At 39.2% G+C, this 12,796-nt stretch overlaps 1 protein-coding gene across 1 annotated transcript; it reads right to left on the minus strand.

The window, feature by feature from the left end:
- Positions 1–6,132: 6,132 nt before the first annotated feature.
- Positions 6,133–12,208, minus strand: LOC133460324 (T-box transcription factor TBX2-B-like). The gene is made up of 7 exons (XM_061740943.1): positions 11,660–12,208; positions 10,599–10,866; positions 10,282–10,428; positions 10,108–10,184; positions 9,880–10,028; positions 7,761–8,278; positions 6,133–6,574 (listed from the first exon to the last, which is right to left on the minus strand). The coding sequence occupies exons 1-7, from the start codon at positions 12,007–12,009 to the stop codon at positions 6,176–6,178; spliced, it is 1,908 nt and encodes a 635-aa protein (XP_061596927.1). The 5' UTR covers positions 12,010–12,208; the 3' UTR covers positions 6,133–6,175.
- Positions 12,209–12,796: the final 588 nt, after the last annotated feature.

Below are 12,796 nucleotides of genomic sequence, written 5' to 3' on the forward strand. Positions count from 1 at the left end.
AAACAGTAAATAACAAATAAAATGAAATAAAATGATAAGAAAAGAGGTAAAATAATAAAAAGCACAAGTTGTTAAAAAGTAAGGGCAGTAGAGTACATCAGGTAAGTATTTAATTTAAGAGTACGATTCAGTAAACAGTAATGTTTTAGGCCTGATTTTTTGTATTTATTTATTTATTTGACAGGGACAATGCAAGCTTGAAGCTAATGTGATGCATGTAGAGTTTATAGCTAGTGCTAATTTTCAACTCCAGTCCCCAGTTGGGCTCTTCCACAACATTGCAGTACAATATAAAATTCATATACATCAATTAAAAAGACCATACAATTCAATAATACAATAATGCAATATTGCATTTACATGATATAAAACATTCCCCCACTCACTCTCCCACACAAATACACACACTATTTACAGGTGAGTACAGTTTAGATTTTTCATTAACCAGGTTTTAGTTTTGGTGATGAACATGTTAAACTCTGAGATGGTTTTCATTTCTGATGTCAGTGAGTTCCAGAGTTTACAGCTCTTATATGAGAAGGCTGACTGTCAAAGTTGTCCTGCAGAATGGGATTTTGCAATTGTGGTTTAAGGAGGTTCTGGGGACTCTGTTGGTGTTTTGTCTCTCAACAAATCGACGTGCTAAGTTGTTTATACACTTAAAAATGTTTAGATGTTTAGGAGCTGGGTGCTTCATAGGGAACTAACAGATCCAGCATGTATTTTGGTCCAAGACCATTCAGTGCTTTGTAGACCAGCAGTTAGATTTTAAACTCTATCCTTTGACTCACTGGAAGCCAGTGTAGCGATTTCATGACCGGTGTAATGTGGTCCAGTTTCCTGGGGTTTGTAAGGACTCTAACCACAATCATATGCTGTAACAATCCACCTTTCAATAACCGTGTCTACCTCATACTGCTGCACCTTTCACTTTAAATTTTTATTTTATATATGTTAATAATAGCCATTTGTCTATTTACTGTACAGTGAGCGAAAATAACCGAGTCAAATTCCTTGTCTTGTTTGACTTGACATGGCCAATAAACCTGATTATGATTATTATGATTATGATTTTTCCTAGAAAAGGAATTTATTCCAAAGCAATTTATCCATGGCTGTTTGTATTTAAAATTATTTTAAATAAATAATCTTGTATGTTGTGTTTGGAGCTAGGCTGCTATGGCAAAAAATAAGTTGCAAATAATAAGAATCAGAATCAGAATCAGGTTTATTGGCCAAGTCAGGTCAAACAAGACAGGGAATTTGACTCGGTTATTTTCGCTCACTGTACAGTAGATTAGATTATATTGTCCTTTATTTCTCCCTCAATGGGGAAATTCACTTTGTGCAGCAGAGTCAGTAAATGGTCAGTAAATAGAAAAATGACAGCTCTTATTAACATATAAAAAAAGTGAAAGGTGCATCAGTATGAGGTAGACATGGTTATTGAAAGGTGGATTGTTAAAGCATATGATTGTGATTATTATTATTATAATTATTATTATTATTATTGCACAGTGATTGATTACTCTGAGACTGTATGAGTGTTGAGAGTTCATCAGAGCAACAGCTTGGAGGAAGAAACTGTGAACAAAGTGATATTCCATGATGACAGTTGCATTATGCCATTCTGAAGAAAGATTTTTTTAGTAGGATTATAAATGTTCACGTCCTTGTGGGTCTCTGCCGTTCGTATTTACCTATTATGGGGTCTTTGTTGAGTTTAGTTATCGGTATGTCTTGGCTTGTCGTCTTTTCGTGTGATTCTTTTCTATTCCAACTAGATCTAGGAAGGGTTCACCCGTGACGGACCAATCACATTGCAGAGATATTATGTGGGCGGGTTTAAGATGACAGCCTGATGGGGGCGGGACCCGGAAGAGGCGGTCCCTCAACGGTTTAACCAGTGTGTACTGTACACCAATATAATACATCCATGGTGTACACACATGCACACGTGCGAGGCCTGCAGATGGGCTGCACGTGTGTGTTTAGTGCCAGACAGAGCAGTTCAGAGAGAGAAGTCTGCTGGTTTGTTTGTCATGAGCTCACAAGCCGAGAGGAGGCGTTGATTTGAGCCAGCCATGACCTCCATCACAATCACACCCAAATATATTATCTCCAAATTTGAATGTGATGACAAACCAATATGCTTTATAACAAATCTTATGCTTCTGATGGGTAAATTTCATATTCATAAGATGAAATTCTCCAAGTTCCTTCCAAACTTTGATATATTTACAGTAGAATTCAACTTTTACATAAACACTTTAGAGATAATGTCAAATAAGAAAAGTGAACGAACACTGCTGTAGGCCTACTTCAATAGCTTACTTTCAGTAACTCCAGAATAAGGAGATATTTGGCGCCTTACTTTTTTTTAATGTATCTGTTCTCTTATGTTTTTATATTTGTATTATCCAATTATAATTTGTAAATATCTACACTGAGAAAGATTTTATTTTACATACAAAATGAATGTCTGTATGCCTGCAGTTTTTCAATAAAGTTTGAAAAAAAAAATGAAGACAGCTACGACCTGCCACATAGTTTTGTTGTGTGTTTAATGCAGGGGTCACCAACCCTGGTCCTAGAACGCCTATCCAGCATGTTTTAGATGTTTCCCTGCTTCAACACACCTGATTCTAATTAAAGGTCGTCACCAGCTTGTCATCGAGGTCTGGACAGTTCTGTTGTTGACACAGCTCCTTGGATCACGGTGTGTTGAAGCAGAGTAGTATCTAAAACATACTGGATAGGTAATCTTGGGCAGCACCCGGGTTGGTGACCCTTGCTTTAATGTTTGACAAGATAAATACAAGAAAAAATACAAGTAGGAGTATACTTAAAAGTCAACAGCATTTTTCATCCACGAAGAGCAACACTGAGATTAACACAAGACTATTTAGTCTCGCAGAAATCTCAACCTTCGGGCTGTTGTGCACCCAGGAATGTTGCACATAAATTAAATTGAAGAAAGAAGATAAGAAAAAAATACCAATGACTACAGTGTTACATATAACAGATGTCCAAACGATCACCTGCAGGTTAACATGTTAATAGTTTAAAATCTAGTGAGTTAGGGCTCGTTTTGTTTAAAAGTATTGAGGGTACGTATAATCAAAATTGTGCAGCAGTGGCTACTGCTTTAACACAATCAACTTATCAGTTGTATTCAAAACAACAATAAAAACTAGATTATTAATGAAAAAGGATAAATATATTCCATAAACTACCACTGAAATAAAAATCCCAACCCCCAGTTATCAAATCAAGCGCAGTGTTATGGCGAGTATCCTCCACTAGGCGGCAGCAGACACCTCTAGTTTTTAATCCCCCAGTTATTTTGTTGTATATTGTATTATGACAACATTAAATCACAGGAACAATATTCAAACTGACATTTAATGCTACGATTGGTGGTCATAGAAGACTTAAAGGAAAAATGGTTTGTGTGTGTGTGTGTGTGTGTGTGTGTGTGTGTGTGTGTGTGTGTGTGTGTGTGTTAGGGATGCTACTGGTGTGCAATTTAGGATAAATACTTGTGCATTACCCTAATAAAATAAAACAGTAACATAAAGAAAAGAAAAACATAAAGAAAAGATCTTAAGAAGTTTTTTTTCACTTTCTTCACTACATTGGGAAAGTAGCATGACAAGATTTCACTCCTAACCCCTTAACAAATGTAAAGTGGATATATATTTACTTTTTGGGTTTCATTGTTAAAACTGCTATCTGTTTTGTTTTGATCTTTCACATTTTCCATGTGCTGAGAGCAACTCCTCTACCTTTCCAACTTCCAATTAACTTGTGACTCCTCCAATATTTCAGAAATTATTTCAAATCTCCTCTTTTCTCTGCATGTTCTGTCACCATTAATACACAGTTTGCAAACATGTATTAATATATCCCTCAGTCTCAACGCTCAAACCACTTACCGATGAAGTGATTAACTTTGGTAATCTCATTACAGTCATACTTTGCATCTAGTAGTAAACACGTAAACAACTGGTTGTTGATCACAGTGAATTTGATTATTCTATTTCAAAAACCCCAAAAGATGAACTGAATATCAGAAAGTAAGTCAATTGGTGTTATAGTCACTTTAAGGACTTGTAGAAGGTGGCATCTGTAGGAAAGAATGATCTTTTGCACCGTCCATGTGTAGCGAATCTGTCACAAAAAAGTCTGCTCTTTGAATTCAGTTCAAAAAACACATTTTTATCCCAAAAGGAAAATTAATTGTGGTAGTAGTGATGGTTTAGGTATCTTTAAAGAGTTATTGTAGAGGTGTGTACAGGAAGGATCTCTTGCAGCGGATCTGAAGAAGCCTCTGACTGAATTACAGTATCTGCTGTTAGAAAACATTGCAATCCCTCCTCCTTTGCTTTTAGCACTTTGTCTGCAAACCATTTGCTTGTAGAGGTGTCGGCATCTGAAATATGTTCCTGTAGCCATGTGTTGGTGAAACATATATGTATGTATATATCCTGTATTCACAGTATTTCCAACGTGTTGTCATCAGCTACTCAAATTTGTTTGTAAGTGAACCTTCCTTGTAATCGATGGGAACAAATGGCTTCAATTTCCCTTTCCTTGCGGTCTGTTTCTTCAACATCTCCTCTTCAATGTATTTTTAGCCTTATTCTGGGAATTGCATGCATTTGCAAAGCTCACACAGCTGTGACACCTGTGAAAGGTGTGGTAGTGGATGGGGTGTTTCCACATTTTCTACCCTAGGGAAAAATGTGCCGATTTATTTCTCCAGACTTTACCCAGATAGGCACCAACTGAAGATTTCTGACCAAATTATTCTTCAGAATAAAAGTTTGGTTTAATGACTATAGTTACCATCCCAGAAAGATGGAGGGGCAGTCAGCACACCCACACAGGTTTACTTTGCCAGAAAAAGCATACGGAAACAGTCCTGAAACAAAACAGACGGATTAATTTAGAAAATTCACTTAAAGGATTAGGCCTGACATCCAGACACACTCTTATACGTATTTGCGCGGAGAATCCGTCTCCCAAATCCATTTAAACTCTTAGGCCAAAAAATGCATGTCCCCACATTGATCTCATTTGTCTTAAATGGTCTGGGTCTGAACAGGGAATTCAATTCTACAGATACACACATCCATCCATGTCTGAAATGACCTACAGTATGTACGTATAATCTTGGTCTTAAAAGAAAGGTGAAACATGCACGATTACTGCAGGGAGTCCGGATCAGGAAGTGTGTGACTGTGTCAGAGCAAATTTAGATGAAACTCAGTAGAAAACTAGATAAAAAAAAAAATCTCAAAAAAACACATTGCAAAAACCCCCTTTGAATCATGTGATAGTAGCAGATTTCAAGGAATTACTAAAGTTATATCAGATTTGTGACTGTATATGCTCAAAAAGTGAACTTGAGCAGGTTTAAAGATGTTTCAACAGAGGGTTTGTCCAGGTGGAACCACTAAATGTGCCTGTGATGGCTACGGGTACTGTGTGGAAATGATTACAGGTAGGAATCAGAGCTCCCAGAGCCACTGACTCACCTCTGCTCTGCAGGTCAGCTGAACCACAACCCACCACCACAGGGCCATTTGGGCACATTATGGCACCATACTGTATGTGCCATTTGATATTTCTCAGGTACCAGACTGCAAAACCTATATAATTTTAGTACTATATCAATATGGTTATTCATTTAATGCAATAACAGCTGATTTGGACTTATTTTGAAAATTCAGTCACACCCCGTATACATTTTCCTCAGAGATTTTCCCGGTCGAATAAGACCATGCTTCAAAATGAAGTTTGACTCCGAGCCCGTCCAAGATCTACCCCTCATTTCCTCCGACCTGGTACTCTTTAGTGTCTCCAGGACATCTTCTTCCACGAGGAATGTACAGAGATGATGAACTCCTCACAGCCACATCACTAGATCACTAGAGGTGATGTTGGGGTCCATCATCAAAGGATTTTGAAACTTTAGATCTAAGGTGAAAATGTTTGAAATGTTGCAATTTGTGTACTTACCATCTCCAGCAACAAGTCAAATCAATGAATGTAAATCAAACAGATCATGAGACGAAAAGCACAACATACTAGTTTAGTTTTCACATCTTTTATTACGATTCTTTCTTTTGTGAAACTTGCATCCGTCACCCAGTTTCTGCCACAGAGTCTACGGTGGAGGACATTGTTTCTCAAGCCCTCCAACCGGAACGCGGATGTACTGCAGTTCGTCGGTGGGACCTTTTGCAGCCGGGGGAGCGAGCTGTGTTGGCTTTGCTCTGTAGCTGTGATTGTCAAACATTTGACCTGAGCCTCGGCCTCCAGAGTTGCACAGCTCCGATTGTGGATGAGGCGATCTGGTTGTCAACTGATTGTGGTAGGAGTGGAGAGATGTGGGGATCTGGTACGGGCTGCACCGCGACCAAGGTCCAGAGTTGCCATGACGATGGGTCGTAGGGAGCGATGGGGTCGCCAGGCAGGCGGCCAGAGCTGGAGCAGTCGCACACGGTGCTGCCATGAAGTTGTAGGGGTATGACAGCATCCCCCCAAAAGGTTGCAACGACAGTCCCTGTTTGAAAAAGCAAAGCCCTCAGTGGAGGTTGGAAGCATTTTGCAGAATCTGGAAGCGGATTTAGTTTGAAAAGACTTAACCGAAGAGATTGGAGGTGTGAGGAAACACCATCAGCGTGAGTAATTAATCTAATCTCATTAAGTCATTAAAGGGTTCAACACTTACGTCTTACTCTGCTCTTACACTGACCTGGATAATTCAAAGCACTTAAATATTTAAGTTTTATATAGCTTATCTGAGGTTAAAGTATTAATGTTATACATTTAAAAGGCGACAATTAAGAAGCTTTTCGATTGAAAACAAGTTAGTGATTAAAAGGCCAATTTTTGCTGCTGTGGTAAGTTTGTGTTTGCTGTTCTTTATTTTTGAAACAGGGCGCACTACAAGTTTGATATCCTATTTTGCACGCTGTAAGAGAAACGTGTGACAAGCAGAACAAGCTGGACTGAAGCAGCTCCTTCTCAACAGGTATCTACAATATGCAACTCATCGAAACCCAAGAAGGTATAATCAGTAAAATGTTGCAAAAGGTAAAAAAAAACAAAAAAAACATAAAATAAAACTGTACTTTTGCTTGTGTATAAAAGATATCTACTGCCACTGCTGTACTGTGGTGATGCCACTCTTAGTTTCTACACCTCTTGCTTAGAGTGAAGACTGCAGCAAGTTCAGCCATATATAAACATATCTAGACATATAGAAAAGATAGTAAAACAGTAGGCCGTTTACAGGAAGTGGAAAACACGCCGCAAATGGCTGATTTGTCAGGAATGCAAGAAGAGGAAATCTGGCCTGCTTGTGACCTTTTAATGCATCTAGGGATTTATAAGACACCATCAGTTCAGATGGCTTCTTCAGCGGTTTATCTTAGAGTAAAGCCAAAACAAACAAACAAATAAACAAACAGATAAATAAATACATTTAAAAAACTATTTTTGAAGTTTATTATTATTTTTTTGTTGTTGCTATTAGTTCTGATGCAGTTAATCATCTTTTAGGTCCTTGTAAGGTCATCAAATTAGTTGTTAGTTGTAATGTTACGGCATGTTGTAGCACCAGTGACCAAAAAAGCAGTGACATAGTGAAGAGCATGGTTTGTTGGCTTTGGCGAAAACAAAAAAACAAATAAAAAAACCCCTAGGGTTTTACGATACATCACTCAGGAGGAAGAAAAGTAACTTACCTGAGATGCCAACATGGGCTGTGATGGCGGAAACTTGACCATAGCTGAGGAGACGAGCTTTTGAGAAGACAGGCTTCCAGTTTCTAAGTCACTTACTCCAGACAAAGAGGAAAATCCGGGTCCGATACCCAGTCCGGTAAAAGTCTCTGGTTTCATTGACAGCTGGTCTGTTTGGAACATCAAAGGTGCCCCAGTAAATGAGTCATTGTACACACCTGAGAAATTCAAAGTCTGTCGGCGACTGTCAGCGGGTGATGACGAGCTCCAGGAAGTGGGCATCATGGGGGCAACCCTGTCCTGCTTCTCTGCAGAGCCCAGCTCCATAGAGAGCCCGTTGTCGGGTGACCTGCGTGCGGTTCTGTCTCCTGTCCGATCCTGATATCTGTTGCTTTTGTGAAGATCAGACTTGTTTTGCATCGTCTCCTTGCTGCTCAGACACATGATGAATGTATGTGCAGACTTAGAACAGCCGCCATCTTGAAGATCAATATCTGAATCACTTTCCACATTCTTTCCATCTGTGAAGAAAAGGAAAAGATGTAACAGTCTCGAGCCATGAACCATATGTTTCTAAGACACTGGAAATGACTAAGTTATTAAAACAAATACTTACATATTTGTCAAATGCTGGCTGATAACTAACTAATGGGAAAATCACAACGCACAGTCATCTGAAAAATGTTAGGAATCCCTGTTTTCCTTTTTTTCAAGTCACACAATTTTTGAGGCTCTTACTATTAAGCAAACATAACCTCACATTCACAGCATTATAAAATGTCTTTAATGTCCTGCTATTCATTTTACTAAAGGATCAATAGAATAAATAAACCAAAAAACGGGGGAAAATGAAAAAGGCGTTGATTCAAAATCTTCCATATTTAGCAGAATTAACTTTATGTGATTATTCGCCATATCTTTTTATCCATCCGTCACATTATACCAGGAGGAATATGGACCCACTTTCCTTTTTACAACATTACCTCCTCAGTTAATTCAGATTTTTGGGTGTTCACTTGTGTACAGGTTGCTAAAGGTTTGACCCGCCCACTCCAAACACTGGATTCTTTAAGTGATCAGCCATGTTGATATAGATTTTCTGTTGTATCATTGTGCTGTTGCATGACCCAATTTCAACCAGGCTAAAGCTGTCTGACAGATGAGATCACATCTACCTCTACTAGGCTCCAGTCTAGAGAGGAGTTCACAAAACAACTCAAATCATCACAATCCTCATCTCTTCCACTGGTGGGCTTGGTAGTGGGTGTTAGGTGTTTTTTTTCCTGAAATGCTGTGTATGGGTGTGGGCGTGCCATCTGTCCACGGGGCACTGTTTCAGAAGACTGGATGGAAGCAGTTTTCCTTACGTCAGTTGTACGTCCATGTTCTTTTCACACACTTGAGGCTTTCCCTCGGTAACCCTTCCACTAGTACGGACTGGAATGTAGCTTTGGATCTTTTCTCCTTTTTCCCTGATCATTTTACTGTCTCACCTTGGGGTAAACTTGTTCGGATGTGTACTCCTGGAAAAACTGACAACTGTCTTGAAGGCTTTCCATTTGTGAATAATCTTTCATACTATAAAACAATGAACTTCAAATTGTACGTAAATTGTTGTATTACTATTCCCAAATTGACACGCAGCAACAAATGGCTCTCTAAAAACACTGCTTCTGTCTTTCCCTCTTGGCATTGGGTTAATACAATTCCAGACCAGCAAACAGCCAAAACATCTTCTTTTGTTGAACTGTGTTCTTATTTGAGCTTATTTCTGTTAAATGATTAAGTTGCATCTTGATGTGACACAAATATGATGTTTGCCTACAACCCACTATCGATAGATATTGGTTATTTTTTTACATTGAAAAACATGGGTGTGCTTACTTTTATATAAGATTTAAAAAAAGCTAAATGTGCAGGATCACTAATAAAAGAGAGCTGGGAGACTATTAACATTGCCAGTTTTCTTTTCCTCCTCTGACGAGTCAAAATGTATTTTTAAAGGTTACTGTGACTAAGGCTGTACCGTGATATAATACATATCTGCACCTAGTCCTATAAAACAATATGAGTGTGCCCACAGCTCAAAACTGGACCTGCTGCCTGCTGTAAGTTAACCCACCTTGACAGGTTGGCGGAGACATCGTTTTCAAAGGAGAATAAAAGGGTTCACTGGTACTTGGTTGGTCACATGAGTCATCAGAATCTGCACAGTCCTGGTTCTCTTTGCTTTGGTTTTCATGCAGCAATGAATCATTTAATTGTTTACTCCTGTGGAGCACATATTGCATGAAATTAAAAATCACCCCATGCCAGGTATGATGATGTTTTAAAGTCACAAAATAATTACCTTTTTTCTCTTCTCCCATTTCCGGCGTCTCTGAATCCTTTGGCAAAGGGGTTGTTGTCAATTTTTAGCTGTGTAATCTTAACAGGGAAGAAAAAGAAATCTACAAGTAAGTCTAAAGGTCTATTACCTAGTGGTCAGCAACATGAGTGTGTGGTGGGGGGAGAACAAGGTTACCTTTTCATTCTGATAGGCAGTTACTGCTATGAACTCTGTCTCTGGGAAAACATAAGTCCGGAAGGTGCTGTATGGAAGCTTCATGATGTCGTTGGCTCTCACGATGTGAAATCTGGGCTGGTATTTATGCATTGAATTCAAAATTGTCTGGAAAATCCAACAGGTAATGTTTTTGTTATAATAAATAAGAATGATTACAATTCCATGCAGCTTTTGGATATATTGAAAAACCAATAGTCCAATACTCCAAATAAACTCAGTATTGACTCCAGAGCAAATGAGCACAAATAATGCAGTCTAAAACGAGGACTACTTACATATGCATGCTTATCCGAAGCATTGTTGGTAAGTTTGAGTTGATGGAACGTGACAAGCTTGCTCATCCACTGCGCTCCCTTGGACGGGCTGTCTGGGTGGATGTACATGCGCTTGGGCATCTCCGGGTCTGCTTTTCCTGCCACCATCCAGCGGGAATTGTGAAACTTGTAGCGGTACTCATCAACGGCGACGATGTCCATCAGCATGATGTATTTTGCTGTTTCATCCAGTCCTTCCACGCGCACCTTGAAGGGTGGAAACATCCTTCTGTAATTGAAAATAAATGGAAAAAGTTTAGGGGAAGCAGGTTGTCTCTTTCATGCACCCAGGTTGCAAACTACACTGAAAAAAATAAATGTAAGCGCATGTAAATAAGACATAAATCTGTGATATTAACAATTAAAAATTAAGTTTGTTGCTTTACATGAATACATCTAGTTTTGAACTTAATCTGCATTTGTTCAAAAAACAAGACATTGTCATTTTTTTCCTTAACAAGCAGGATTTATGTAATCCCAGGCAATCTTTTCATTTACACACAAACAACAAGCAATGATCTTGTTGTATTTACCTTTCCTTTAACAATTTTAATCTATTGGGCAGATTGACCAACGTTTAGATGAAACCTGCTTTATTTGTTTAAGTAGAACACAGTGAAAAATATCTTGCTTGATCTACTTTAAAAAAAATTAAGGCAACTTTTTCGCATGAGACTTTTATTGTATAAAGTACTTAATTTTTAGTATGTACAAAATTCATTTGCAAAGTCAACTTAATTTTTGCAAGTAAAGTCAACTTAATTTTGACAAATGAAGTAAACTTAACACAATTAAGTTGACTGTACTTGCAAAATGTATTATTTACATACAAAAAATTAAGTAGTTTATACAAAGACCAGTATTTCTTGATCTACATAATAATCTCATGCAAAAAGTTGATTTTTTTTTTTAAGTAGATCAAGCACAATATTTGTATCAGTGCTGATGATTTCTTCAAACCTGTCGTCCTTGCGATAAACTAGGGTGTCACATTCATGATTGTGCCATTAACAAAAACTTGCCTCCCTGATTTCGTGATAACCATCTCAGTCCCCAGTTTGTGAAATTCAGACCATAATCTTTTGGATTCCAGAGTAACTTTGGGGTCGTCATCCAGCCAGTCGTGCTGCAGGCTGCTCAGGCTGCGCGGCTGAACCGCCCGGTCCCGGCGCGCCAGAGCGCGCAGCGCCGCGTCGGAGGCGCGCCGCTCCGACCTGGAGCCGGACAGGGGGGAGGAATCCGGGACTCCCAGCGCTGGCTGGAGCAGCAGCGGGGGCTGCAGGAAGGCTGGCACGTAGAAGGGGTCTGCTGCTGGATGCACTTGGAAAGGATGGTACGCCATGGGACCCTTGGTGCCAAGAGGACCTCTCATCGAGGCATCCAAGTAGACTTGTCCGCTCGGAAATGCACCATTTCAGACGTTTGAGGACTCTTTACTTCTGCTTGCTTGGCCAATAAGTCTTGAGATCTGGCTTTCCACATCTCCAGAAGAAGAGGTCGACAGGTGGACCATCACACTTCCTCACCATTCATAAAGCTATAGACACAAATTACAATGGCCACAGGGCGCGCTGGCAGCTGGGACTGGGAGAGGTGCGACTTTATTTCCACTGCTCACTGCTCACTGAAGAGACACATTTCTGCGTCACAGTTTTACTAATTAAGCCTGAATTATGGTTCTGCGTTAAATCGACGCAGAGCCTACGCCGTTGACATCGACGTAGCGACGCGCGCCGGACGCGCGCCGTACGTCGAGCGTCGCCGCGTATCCTACGGCGTAGGTTCTGCGTTGGTGTAGCGCGGAACCATAAATCAGCCTTTAGTGAGCAGAGGGCGTGTCTCTGTCTTTCTCTCCGACAACAATACAGTAAATATACATTTAAATAGTATATACAGCAAAACAAAGTGTTAATATTTAAAGTTTCAAAACAGACACATGATTCTTGTCTATTGCCTAAAAAAATAGCGGTTTTCTCCATTATATTTGCTTTTTGTAAAGTATTTGTTGAAGCATCATAGTTTGGCAATGACAGTGGTTCCTAGACTTTTTTTAGTAACTTCAAGAGATTTTTAACGTTTTTTTTTCCGGAAAAGTTTGAAACTCAAGGAGAATGCAGTGAACAGTGAAAATACAACAAAACGTCCCTTTGTTAAAGTAA

Source organism: Cololabis saira, chromosome 14 (genome assembly GCF_033807715.1).
Source record: "Cololabis saira isolate AMF1-May2022 chromosome 14, fColSai1.1, whole genome shotgun sequence".
NCBI lineage: Eukaryota > Metazoa > Chordata > Actinopteri > Beloniformes > Belonidae > Cololabis > Cololabis saira.

Bases quoted from the DNA above. Each gene is read 5' to 3' on its own strand.
- LOC133460324 (XM_061740943.1), bottom strand. From the start codon at position 12,009: ATGAGAGGTCCTCTTGGCACCAAGGGTCCCATGGCGTACCATCCTTTC. The intron at 10,867-11,659 runs GCAAGTTTTTGT...TTTCAATTACAG, and splicing joins GTTATCACGAAATCAGGGAG to AAGGATGTTTCCACCCTTCA. The intron at 10,185-10,281 runs GTAACCTTGTTC...TTCCCTGTTAAG, and splicing joins CTGCCTATCAGAATGAAAAG to ATTACACAGCTAAAAATTGA.